This window comes from Urocitellus parryii, chromosome Y, assembly GCF_045843805.1.
Source record: "Urocitellus parryii isolate mUroPar1 chromosome Y, mUroPar1.hap1, whole genome shotgun sequence".
Classification (NCBI taxonomy): Eukaryota; Metazoa; Chordata; class Mammalia; order Rodentia; family Sciuridae; genus Urocitellus; species Urocitellus parryii.
In genome coordinates, this window is record NC_135548.1 from 3,084,143 (window position 1) to 3,097,575 (window position 13,433).

General features: G+C 43.0%; 1 protein-coding gene across 1 annotated transcript in view; it reads left to right on the forward strand.

Moving 5' to 3' along the window:
* Positions 1-13,433, forward strand: part of LOC144251039 (protein Shroom2-like) — a 131,626-nt gene that overhangs the window by 60,142 nt on the left and 58,051 nt on the right. The window contains exon 2 of the mRNA XM_077794168.1: positions 809-960. Within this exon, the coding sequence (XP_077650294.1) occupies positions 809-960 (152 nt within the window). The remainder of the gene's footprint in view (positions 1-808; positions 961-13,433) is intronic.

Below are 13,433 nucleotides of genomic sequence, written 5' to 3' on the forward strand. Positions count from 1 at the left end.
CATCGTTCTTAATAGCCCAAAGTAGAAACAACTTGTTTATTACCTGATGAATGGATAAGCAAAATGTAGCTTATTCATACCATGGAATTTAATTCAGCCATAAAAAGAAATGAAGTACTAATGCATGCAATAATACGGATCAACCTTGAAGGCATTATGCTAAGTGAAAGAAGCCAAACAGAAAAGGTCACATACTTCACGATTCCATTTCTGTGTATTTTCCAACTTGGACACATCTGTAGTAGACACAGAAAGTTCCTTTCTAGTGATTGCCAGGGCCTGGGGGGGTTGGAAAGTGGTTGCTAATGAGCTTGAGCTTTCTTATGGGCTTAGGGAAATATTCAGAAATTGGTAGTGGTGATGGTTGTACAGTTCTGTGAATAATAAAAATGGTCCAAAATTTTTGTTTGGATAAAGGAAATCTAGAAAACGAATCCGTAATTTTGGAGTCCATATTTTTATTACGATTGTTTCTGAACTTTTCCATTTCCTTCAGTGAACAGCCTTCCACTTGTGTGGGGAGGCAGACCAGGTAATGGTTGGGTGGAAGAAGCCGTGTGTTCATGCATCCCTGGTCTGCTCGGTGGGGACTTGGTCAGCCTCAGGGGCCCTGGTCATTCCAGTCTTCCTGGCCCCAAATGGGTCCTTCTCTTGTGGTAATCCAGAAGCCAGTCTGGAGGGCCCATGAGCTGCATGTACCCCAGGGCATGTAGCATTTCTAGCTGCCTTCCGGGGGTTCTTCGCTTTTTCTCAGGAGTCACTTGCTCCTCCGTGAGGCTCATGGGATATGTTTCTTTGTCTGTTACAGATTGAAGAAGGAAGTAAAGCGGCAGCTGTGGACAAGTTGCTGGCTGGAGACGAGATTGTGGGCATCAATGACATTGGTCTCTCAGGGTTTAGACAGGAAGCTATTTGTCTGGTGAAAGGATCCCATAAGACCCTTAAGTTGGTGGTCAAAAGGTAAGATCTGTGCCTCCTGGTGTTTACCAAGATAAGCAGAAGTGTCTGTCCCTTCTATCTCTTCTACATGGTGTAATATTTGCACGTAGCTTTCCCATGTCCTCCTGTACGCTTTAAGTCTAGACACGACTTAATAATACCTAACATAATGTAAATGTTCTGTCAGTAGTTATTATATTGTATTGTTTAGGGAATGACGGGGGAAAGTCTGTAGATCTTTAGTACAGATGCAATTTTTTGTGTATGTAAACACTTTCTTTTTTAAAAAAAAAATCCATTAGAAGCTAGGGATGCAGAAACTTGGAGGTGAAGGGCTGTGACTGTATTCCTTGGCAAAGGATGAACCCAACACCAAAATTTTTCTTTTTTTTTTTTTTAAATTAAGCCTATTGAGTTCTTGTATCTTTTCTTGGATAATATGCAGATTATTTTCTTTGCAGATAGAAAGCCATGCCTGTGCTCCCAGTGAGGTGAAGTGTTGTTGCCTGCTGTTTACACAAGGTGGCAGGCTGCTGATTTTAGTTTTTATGCTGGGAAGGAAAGGGTGCTTCCCAGCAGCTGGAGGCCTAGCACTGTTCTGAGGTCTGGGGGAGCAAGATGCTTATTCTTACCAACTAAATTGTTGGTGGGAGCGTGGATGTCTCTCAGCGCTCAGGGATACGATGCTTTCATACACAGGGACGAACGTGATCCTCCCGGGCACCACCCAAGAGCTTCTTAGAAATCGTTCCCTACATTTTGTATTTGGCTGATCCAAAGCAAGGGTCTGCATGTCCTTTTTGACAGAATTAATACATTCTTTCAAAGGCTGACAGTAAAATTTTTTTTAATATTTAATTTTTAGTTGTAGGTGGACACAATATCTTTATTTTCTGTTTATGTGGTGCTGAGAATCAAACCCAGTGCCTCACGCATGCTAGGCAAGCACGCAACCACTTGAGCCACATCCCCAATCCCTGAAAGTAAATTTTAATGAGTAAATTGAGCCAAGCATTTATTTCAACATTTTAGCACAGACTTGAAAACATACTCCTGAAGAGAGTGTGTGTGTGTGTGTGTGTGTGTGTGTGTGTATGTGTGCTTTGTTTGCCTCAAACAGCATCTAAGGTGGAGGTTCAGAAATGAGGAAGTGAATATGTTCCTTCATTTATCTTCCTCATCTTTAAGAGGTGCAAGCTATTCCTGAAGACCCTTTCAACCAGTCCTTGTAACTCATCATGGCAGTTTCTGAGCCTTTGAGGGGAGGGGGGTGGGCTATGAGAGGCGCTGGCATTCCCCGGGGGCCACTTCATTAATGCCTGGAAGGCAATCTGTTGATTCACTTAGACTCACAAGGGATGATGATGGGAAGAGCAGCTTATTTTTGCAGAGGTCAGATGTGTTTAGAGCCATCTCTGTGGATCATCCCCCATCCCCCAGACAGGTGGCGGTTTTCCTCTTCTTCTTCTCCTCTATCCTCTTGGCTCCAGGCTGCCAGAGCCTTTCAAACATAGAAACTCATTCTTTGGTCTCCTCTGACTCTCTTTGGTGGGGAAGACAGTTAGTCAACACAGTGGCCAAGTTTTGTGACACCAGGGTCTCTCTGTGCATCTGAATTCCTAGCTGGGGAGTTTTGGAGTCCGAAGATAAATACATTGTGAACTTTTTTAGACATTCTAGAGACCTCAGATCACTTGTTTCTCTGCATCGTATCTGGTACAGAGTCTTCTGTTTGTTTTTTTTCTCTATGAATGTGATAGGTGAGAAATTGTTTTTATCACGTATGTTTGAATTTCTGTCACTATGAGTGAAACTGGGCTTCATTTCATGTGTTTAGTACAATATGTATAATTCTTTTTTCAACTAGAGGTACTATAATGTGAAACCTTTTCAAAGGGAAGCATCAGTGCCACCTGAGAGGGAAAGAGGAGGCCACAGGGCACCTGCTGGCTGATTTAGCTGGGTAGGTATTTAAAAGACTCTCAGGAAAGGGACCTAAACTTTTGCCCTGAAGGACTGATGGGAGCCACTCTGTAAAACCCCCACTTTGCATTTCACAACTCGGTTTCCTTTAAACAAGGGGAGTACAGATTGTGAAGTTTACATAGGATTTAATACTTTAACATGTAGTACGATATGTAAAAACAAAAGTTTATTCAAACCAATTTATTTTCAAACACACTTTAAATAACATACTCAGATGTTTTAAAATTCATCAAAATAATTTGTATAGGGCCTGGGATTGTGGCTCAGCAGTAGAGCGCTTGCCTAGCATGTGCGAAGTCCTGGGATTGATCCTCAGCACTACATAAAATAAAGATATTATGTCCAACTACAACTAAAAAATAAATATTGAAAAATAATAATTTGTGTTACTTTATAATAATAGATGTAGGTTTTTTTTTTTTTTTTTTTTTTTTTTGGTTTGTTTTTGGTACCAAGGATTGAACTCAGGGGCACTCAACCCACTGAGCCACAACCCCCCCTTGCTGTTGCTGAGCCTGGCTTTGAACTTGCGATCCTCCTGAGTCGCCTGGAATTATAGGCGTTCACCGCCACACCCAGCTGATGTAGGGTTTTTTTGTTTATTTGTTTGTTTTCCCCAGTTGGGCAGAAAACAAGTCTGACATGGAAGGAAGGACTGGGGATGTAGCTTTCTGGTAGAGTACTTGCCTAGCCTGTCCAAGGCACTGGGTTCCATCCCCAGCACCACACAAACGCGCGCGCACACACACACACACAAGTAATATTTGGTGTTTGGGATTCAGCTCAGTGGCAGAGTACTGGCCTAGCACATCAAAGGCCCTGGGTTTGGTCCTCAGTCCTGAGGGAGGAAAAGTAGGGAGATGTGAAGGGAATTTTTCTAAGCCATTAAATTAGTTAATGTTAGGATTTCTTGCTGTCACCTTAGCACATGGCGAATGACTAGTCTTAAAAGGTGTACATAATGAGGACTTGTAAAACTCTTTCTTTATTGCAAAAGCACCAGTAAGTACTTTTAATTTTGGGGGGTGGAGGGATAACTGGAGATTGAAACCAGAAGCACTTGACCTCTGAGCTACATTCCCAGCCCTTTTTATTTTTTATTTGAGACTGGGGCTCACTAAGTCACTGGGGATACTCCTGCCTTAGTCTCCTAAACTGCTGGGATTACATGCATGTGCCACTGCACCTGGCATAAAATTGTTCTTAAAGCTGGGGACATATATTCTTTATCTGAGTTTTAATCTCCCTACCATCTTCTTTCTCCATCCCCAAACAACCACTAATCTATCTTCTACCTCTGTGGATCAGTTAGCATTGATGGGCGTTTTATGTAGAGCTCCAAGACTGACTGCGCTAAGGTGGGGTGTAGCTCAGTGGTAGGCTATGTTCAGAGGCCCTGCATTCGATCCCCAGTACTAAGGGTGGGGGTGAATATCTAGTTAACGCATAACTATTGCATATTGCCCTACTTGAAAGCATGACCAAGTGGTAGATTAGGTGGCCCAGTCCTTATGTCAATGTCCCTGCCCAACTGAGGTGCCTAAGAACTGATACCTCTGTTTATAGCACATGCGGCCATGGTTTTTGTTTGTTTGTTTTCGCTGTTTGTTTTTGGTGGTACTGGAGATGGAACCCAGAGGCCCTCTACCACTGAACTACAGCCCCTGTCCTTTTTTGTTGGGTTAGGGGGAGACAGAGTCTTGCTAAATTGCTGAGGCTGGCTTTGAATTTTCTCCTGCCTCAGCCTCCCAAATTGCTGGAATTACAGGTGTGTGCTATCACACCTGGCTGACCGGCTGTCATGAACATTTGAATATTAGTTTAGCCACAAACTCCCTTCCCCTTAGCGACAGCTGCTGGTTGTCTTGTTTTGTGTGCTTATTTCATTTTTGGAGACCAAGCTAATGGGAAAAGATGAGGTGGACCATTTTTAACGGAGTGGTGGGATCTTGTTTCATGCAGCATAGGGAAGATCAGCATCAAGAAGCTATGCCTGAGGCGTGGGTTGTGGCTTGGTGGTAAAGAGCTTGCCTAGTATGGGTGAGGCACTGGGTTTGATCCTCTGCACAGCATAAAAATACATAAAATGAAGGTTTTTTTGTGTCCATTTACAACTAAAAATTTTTAAAATAGTTTAAAAATAAAAAAGTTATGCCTGAGAAGACATAGAGATATCCCCCCACTCCCCAATAAAGATTTGTTCCTTTACAAACAACAAAAGTGGTTTGTTCTTTTGTCTTTGCTTTTTTTGGGGGGAGGGGGGTTACCAGGGATTGAACCCATGGGTGCATAACCACTGATACACATCCCCCGCCCTATTTTGCATTCTGTTTAGAGAGGGTCTTGCGGAGTTGCTTAGGGCCTCACTAAGTTGCTAAGACTGGCTTTGAACTCGACATCCTCCTCCTCAGCCTCCTGAGCCACTAGGATTGCAGGCATGTGCCACTGAGCCCTGCTCTTTCCCAGATAGTTGAAGGGGAGTGTTTTCTCTCTCCTAGGCAGGGTTAGCAGGAAGCAAAGTGCTTACATCAGTCATTCCCTCTAAGAGCACGTGTGTTCTTGGCCATGTCCAGGTGTGTCCACGGCCCATGAAATGGGGGTGGGTAGATGGGTGACTGTCTTGGAGGTGATCAGTTGTGGGGTTTGGAGGAGAGCTGAGAGTCAAGCATCTCTGCCTTTGTCTTCTCCCTCCTAAGTGGTTTGTTCCTTTGTCTTTGCCTTGGTCAAGGAAATGTACCTTGGCAGGAAAGTTCAGGGATGTTATGTGTTTGTGCAGGTGACATCTGCACTGTTTCTGTAGGTGCCTGGGCCCATCCCTAGAGATCCTGATGGTCAGGTGTGGAACGGACCTGAGCTCTGGGATCTTGGAAGGCCACAGGCTGTTTGGCTGGGTGCCTCTGGTGGTTTTGTTGCTCACTGGCTTAAGCAAATGTGCTTGGAGAGAAGGCCAAGGACAGAAACCGGGAGGCACTTTGGCATTTTCCTGATTGTCTTCACCCAATAGATAAACCCATTGCTGTGGGAAGGATGTCACTTGGCTCTCTTGGGCTTGTCCTGCTTCCTTAGTGCCAGAGGTCATGTCATTGCTGTTGCTGTTTGATGCCTTCAAATGGTCACTAACAGTTTGGGGGACACATTACCCATTTTTCTAAAACCAGAGGCAAATTATTATAATTTCAGTTCCTAAAAGGTACCTATATTTTCAAATGCCTTAGGGATATTTCTATTAAATATCACATCATAACTTATTTTCTAAAGCTCAAAATTACTCTTTTGATTTTTTTCTAAATTTACATTATAATATCCCCCCACCCCAACAAGTACATATACCTGCCGCCCCATCCTTAATCTCACTCTGTTTTTTCTGGACCCCTATCCTGAGTTCCAAGCAGTTTCCTTGGGGTGGAATCAACCATAGGGTTGATTTGTGCCATTCTCTGCCTCTTTGCTGGTGCCCTTAAACCTTCTGTGGACCTAATTACATCCACTAAGCTTGCATTCAGGAGCGGATTAACACCAAAGGAGATGGTAAGGCTTTTTGCAGGAGGCTGTAAGGGTTCCTGAGATGCTGTCCGGTGGTCACATATTTGAAGAAACAAGACTTCAGATAGAATAACAACATTCTTGCTTGTTCAGAGCAAGTTTCTTTCCATAAGCATCCCGTCTCTGATATTACAAATTCGTTTTGACTTCTGCTTGAAACTGCCACTGTGCAGTGCTCCCCTCTGTCCCTGGCTCCATGGAGCTGTCCTGGAGCGGGTGGCCCTGTGGCCCCAACATTGATCACACAGATGTTCCCGTGAGCCACAGAGTAAGGAGTAAGGGGCTGGCTGGGACATCAGCAGGTTGCATCTCTCCCCTTCTTTCCAGAGAGCTCTTCATGGGGAAAAATGTGGTGCGTGTGTGTGTGTGTGTGTGTGTGCATGTGTGTGTTCATGTATTCATGTGTGTGTGTGTTCAGACTGTTTATTTGGAGGGTATGCTCCTATTGGGGGATACTGGGAGGTGAAACCCTGCTTTGGAGGGTGCGCTGACGTTGTTTTCTTATGGGTGTGGGTAGGTCTCAATTCTGTGAGTCTCTAGAGGCTTATGTGTTTATTTTCTACTTAACACAAATGAGACACTGAGGTTTACATTGATGAGCATCCTGACTTATTTGGGCTATCATCCAGTATTTACGTTTTGATTAAGTAAAATCAAAGAAAAAAAAGTAGATCACATAGATCAGAATCGTTTTATTTGGGGCTTACTTCTCTTTAGGGTTAGACTTATTATGTGGCTTACATAATTTAATCAGATGGCTTTGTTGATTATGGGAGATGTTTCATATTATAAATCAAGTAGAGCATGGTAAGTTATTGTTTTTCAATTCTTTCTTTATTCATTGTGATAAAAGAACGGGGCCTTTAATGAGGCCTGTCTGTATCTGTTCATGCTGATAACCAGGGCACGCAAATGAAATGTCGGTGGCATCTAATATGTTCACACACACACATAGCATTTTATTTATTTTTGTTTATTTGAATTTCGAGAGGAATGTGAATATTGCATAACTGGGCTCACAGAGTACAGATTAAGTTCATTTGGAGTGTTAAGGAATTGAGAAATTAATCACAGCGTTAATAATGATGTCAGTTTTTCTTTCTTTCCTTCCTTCTGCTAGAAACTGAACCCATGGCCTCATACATGCTAAGTACCCGCTCTACCATTGAGCTACCACCCCTAGCCTTATTTATTTATTTATTTTTTAAGAGTTGCTCTAATGAGACCCACCTAATTCACAGCCCTTGGCTTTAGGAGAAAAAGTTTCTCTGTGCTGGCCAAATTCCAAGTTGGAAAGAGAAGTGTCTTGATGAGGATGTGGAGAGAAGCCTCTGGGAATGTCCTGAGACTGGGGAATGCTAAGATCCTGGGGTCTCCCTGGGCTCTGACCTTGTAATGGGCTTTACAGGCAGGAGGCCTATGTTCAGCTTATGTCCAGCGTTAACACCCAACCTCGTTGTCACTCCTAAGGAACAGGTGGCTCCCGAGGCTCTGTCCACCCCAACTGCACCCACTGAAGGGTCCCCCTCTCTATCTGCCCCGTCCTCAACTATAGCTGCACCTGTGGGCCTCAGCTCCTCTGTGCTGTTTTGTCCAAGTAGAAATCCACTTTCAGCTTGTTGCCAAGGGGTGAGGAAGAGGTGACGTTGGTAGAGCTGGGAACAGATGGCTGCTGGAGAGGTCACGAAGCTTGTATAGAGGTCACATCTTAGAATTTGGCTGTAAAGGCCAGGCATAGTGGTGGCACATGCCTGTAATCCCAGTGGCTCTGGAGGCTGAGATAGGAGAATCGTGAGTTCAAAGCCAGCCTTAGCAAAAGCAAGGCACTAAGCAACTAAGTGAGACCTTATCTCTAAATAAAATACAAAATAGGGCTGGGGATGTGGCTCAGTAGCTGAGTGCCCCTGAGTTCAGTTCCCCAGTACCTCTGCCCCCCATCCAAAAAAAAAAAAAAGAGAATTTTTCTGTTAAGCCCAAGGTCCAATCATATACACCCCTTGGGTCCAAGGCAGAGAGTCTTTGGGGGAGAAAAGAAGCTTAACATATGGCATTGGCATTTTTTAGAAAGAGGGGGCATGTGTAACTATTTTTTTTGTGTGTGTGTGTGTCTTTATTTTTATTTTATTTTTTTATTAGTTACACATGACAGTACAATGATCTTGACATTTCATACATTTAAATCAAATGGGGTATAATTTCTCATTTTTTTGATTGTACAGGTTGCAGAATCACATTGGTCATACAGTCACCTATATACATACAGCAATAATAATGTCTATTCTGCTGCCCTTCCTATCCCCCCTTCCCCTCCCCTCCCCTCCCATCACTTCTCTCTACGCAATCTAATGTGACACACTCTTTTTTTTTCTCCTCACAACATCATACATGTATTCTGTTTAATGATGAGGGTTTCCTTCCGTCTTCCGTGCAATTCCCCTTCTCCCTCCTTTTCCCTCCCACCTCTCTTCCCTATTTAGTGGTAATTTTCTTCTCATGCTCTTCCTCCCCACCCCATTTTGAGTCACCCTCCTTATATCAAAGAAGACATTCTGCATTTGTTTTTTAGGGATTGGCTAATTTCACTTAGCATAATCTGCTCTAATGCCATCCATTTCCCTGCAAATGCCACGATCTTGTTATTTTTTAGTGCTGAGTAATATTCCATTGTGTATAAATGCCACATTTTTTTTATGCATTCATCTATTGAAGGACATCTAGGTTGGTTCCATAGTCTAGCTATTGTGAATTGTGCTGCTATAAACATTGATGTGGCTGTGCCTGTAGTATGCTCATTTTAGGTCTTTTGGGTATAGTCCGAGAAGGGGAATAGCTGGGTCAAATGGTGGTTCCATTCCCAGCTTTCCAAGGAATCTCCATACTGCTTTCCAAATTGGCTGCACCAATGTGCAGTCCCACCAGCAATGTACAAGTGTACCTTTTTCCCTGCATCCTCGCTAGCACATGTTGTCGTTTGACTTCATAATGGCTGCCATTCTGACTGGAGTGAGATGGTATCTTAGAGTAGTTTTAATTTGCATTTCTCGTATTGCTAGAGGTGGTGAGCATTTTTTCGTGTATTTGTTGATTGATTGTATATCCTCCTGAGAAGTGTCTGTTCGGGTCCTTGGCCCATTTGTTGATTGGGTTGTTTATTTTTTTGTTGTTTAACTTTTTGAGTTCTTTGTATACTCTAGAGATCTACCTGAAGTGTGAGGGGTAAAAATTTGTTCCCAGGATGTAGGCTCCCTATTTACCTCACATATTATTTCTCTTGCCGAGAAAAAACTTTTTAGTTTGAATTCGTCCCATTTGTTGATTCCTGATTTTAACTCTTGTGCTATAGGTGTCCTATTAAGGAAAGACTGAGTGAGTTTGGTTTGGTTCTGCATTGCTTGCTTCATTTAGGTGGAGAACATGCTCACCACGAGAACAGCTTCATGCCTCACCCCCTTCCCCTAGAGTTTGTCATCCCCTCCCACACCCTCATAAAGCCCACCCAGAACAGTGCCTGGGAGCTTGATTTATCATGAAAGAAAGCCAGTTGGTGGAAGTTGAGAGTCTAAAGGCCTCTTTAACCAAAGTGGTGTCATGGACATGTATTCAGGAGGTATTTGCAGAAGGTTGGCCACTGTAGCACAGCTGCTGTTGTGAAATGTGTTCTTCAGATAGCTCAGGTCATTCCTGTGTCCAGACCGTTGGTGGTCAGGTGGGATAGTCAGTGTCTTGGATGTCATGGGGCATGGCAGGCAAAGCTGCCTTTCACCTTAAAGGATGGCTGTACTGTCGAAACTATTGTGGTGGGATTGTTTGCATTTAATAAGATAGAGCAAGGTAAGTAAGAGGAGGTGACAGATCTTACTTGAGCATTCCTTCTTGAATTTTCCAACCATGACTGTAGTTCATTAATTAATTTTAATTTTTGCAGTGCTGAGGCTGGAACTGAAGGTATGATAGGCATATATCAGGTATGATAGGCAAACACTCTACCACTGAGCTACACCCCCAGTCCCTGTGTTTCATTACATAAAGGATAAAGAGGGCCATTCTGTGACTTGACGCTTATGCAAGGCAAGAGTGCCTTCCATTCTATATGATTCTATATGATAAAATAGGTGAACATTTTTAACAGCCAGTTAGCAAGAGGACTGGCAGTTTACCATAGTGACTGTACATGTATGGTATTATTGAATAGTTCTCCAAGTATGTAAAGGATCGTAGAGAGTATGGATTAAAATGATAGACTTCTTTTGGAGAAATATTATTTCTATCAGAATAGGTTGTTTTTTTTATTGTTTTGTTTTTACCACTGAACTACATCCCCAGCCTTCTTCTTCTTATTATTTTTTTTTCTCTTGAGAGGGGTTCTTTCTAAGTTGCTGAGGTCTTGCTGAGTTGCTGAGGCTGGCCTTAGTCTTGTGATCCTCTTGCCTCAGCCTCTTCAGTCACTGGGATTACAAGCATGCTTCACTGCACCTGGTGGAACAGCATTTGACTGTTGCCAATTCCAATAACCTTCAGCAGCAGGACCCATACTTTGTATTCAGATGAATTCTTGGTAAATTTCTGGGACCTTATTTTTTTTTTTTTTGAGTTTAAAGCAGAATGCCATCTCTTTCCATAGTCCTGGCTAACATTTCTTTGCCACTTTGTGACTGATGTCTTTTTTTTTTTTTTAGTTGTAATTGGACCCAATACCTTTATTTTTATTTGTTTTTATTTTTATGTGGTGCTAAGGATTGAACCCAGCACCTCACACATGCTAGGTGAGTGCTCTACCGCTGAACCACAACCTCAGCCCCGTGACTGATATCTTTCTTGTGTTATTTTCTCTAAACTTCACAGTTCAGGTGTATATCCCTACTCCGTGTTCCTTTCTCTAAGAGAAATGTCTTCTTAATTTACTGGCTTTTGATCTGGGGATGCTAAAAGTAACCAAAGACTCCACAAACGGAATTTGTGGACAAATCATGAAGATGCAGTTAATTAGCATGGACTTGGATAATGGGCAGAATTCCAGGACAGGCTAGGTAGATTAATGTCATGGGGCCTTTTTACTTTTCCTTCATGTTTGTGTACATAGGTAGGTCTCTTTACATGTAGCATTGCTTATTTATTATTATTGTTGTAGTGCTGGGCGTTGAAGCCAGTGCATACATGCTAAGTGAGCACTACACCCTCAGCCCTACATATGGCATTTGAGGGATAGCAATTCACAATCTCTTGTTGCTTTTTTTTTTTTTTTTTTTGGCATAGCTTTACCTTATTTAAAATTTTTTTTTTGAAATTTTTTTTGTGTTTATTCTTATGTATAAGACTCATTGGCTCTGTTGCTAACCCTTAGGGCTATTTATGATACTAATAGCTGCACATTGAATGTCTTTTGAGTTTCTTTGCCAACACATCTGTTCTATTGAAATGTAGTGGGGATGTTTTGTTGGTGCCTTTTTAGACTGTTGGATAGTGGGGAAATGTGCTTTTTGGACCCAGGTGGCTTGGGTACAGGGAGACATTAGTAGGCTTGTAGAAATGAACAAGTAACAGCTGATAGAAGAAACGAGTCACTTGGGTGTGCTCCAACCTCACGTCCTGGTGGGGTGTTCATTTTGTGCCATTGATCCACAGTGGATCCTGCCAGAGTTCTGGAAGGAACACCGGAGGTGTGACCAGAAGCGTGGGCTTGCTTATTCTTCCTGGTGGAGAGGCGCAGAAAGCTGCTGGGCTGAGAAGGTCTCCAGAGCTTTCAACCTGGGTGAATGCTGCTGCCTTTGCTGAAAGTGCATCTTTGATATTTTGTATCAGTTTCAGCTACTGAGGTCATTTGGGAATTTTTATCTTTCTTTATTTTCATGTATAAAGGCAGGAACTACTTGATTCTTATCCCATGGGACCATAGATCTTTTTTTTTAAGATTTTTTTTAATATTCATTTTTTAGTTGTAGTTGGACACAATATCTTTAATTAATTTATTTATTTTTATGTGGTGCTGAAGATCAAACCCATGGCCTCACCTGTGCTAGGCGAGTGCTGTACCACTGAGCCACAACCCCAGCCCAGGACCATAGATCTTATCAGACATGATGTCACCATCCACATCATGGCACCTGTCTGTACCACTGCCCAGGAAAAGAATGTACTGCCATATAAATCTTCTCCCAATGCCGTTCGGGGCTAGTCTGCTTTTTTTCTTCCAGTCAACACACACACAGGGAGTTACCCTTCAGAGTATGCTCTAATACACATATTTTGTACATTCATTTAACTTGGGTAGAAGCACTCCTGCTGGGCCTGAAGTCTTTCCAGTAGGTCCTGCCTTCTGGAAGCCCACAGCTGAGTGGGCCAATAAGGCATGAGCCAGAAAACTCCGACAAGTGGTGACTCCAAAAGAGAAAAGGGTGGATGTAGACCCCAGGACAGCCTTTCCTGAGGACAGGGCAGTGCAAATGTCCTTCTAAGGCCAGGTTTGAGATGTAGATCACAAATCTCTGTGGGCTATATGAGATGCGCTCAAACTGGAAACCAAAGCTGTCAGTTTAAAAGAGTGTCAAAGGGGAAGAAGTGAAAGGGAGGCTTGAGAGGGGGAGGGAAGCGATAATGTGGAGCTCGAGTAAACACATTTGACCCAAGAAAGCCCTGAGATCCCGACACTGGTCCTAAGAATTTACTTTATCCACAAGTCCCCTAGTGATACTGAAAGCCCAGGCTGTGCTCTCATGAACTGCTGGGCTAGATGCTGGAGGACCTGGGAGCATGGGCATCCTTCTGTGGAGTAAGGGAGGGAGAAGATCTGCCTAGAGCTGTGCTGCTGGGAGGTGAATTTGGCAAGTGGGAGAGACAGACTTGGAGAGGCAAAGGTAAGAGGCTTGGTGGAAGGGAGGAAGCACGAGGTCAGAGCCAGGGCTCATTTCATGTTTTAAGAAGGTGTATTTTATTTATTTAAAAATTAGATATATGCATTGCCCGGGGCT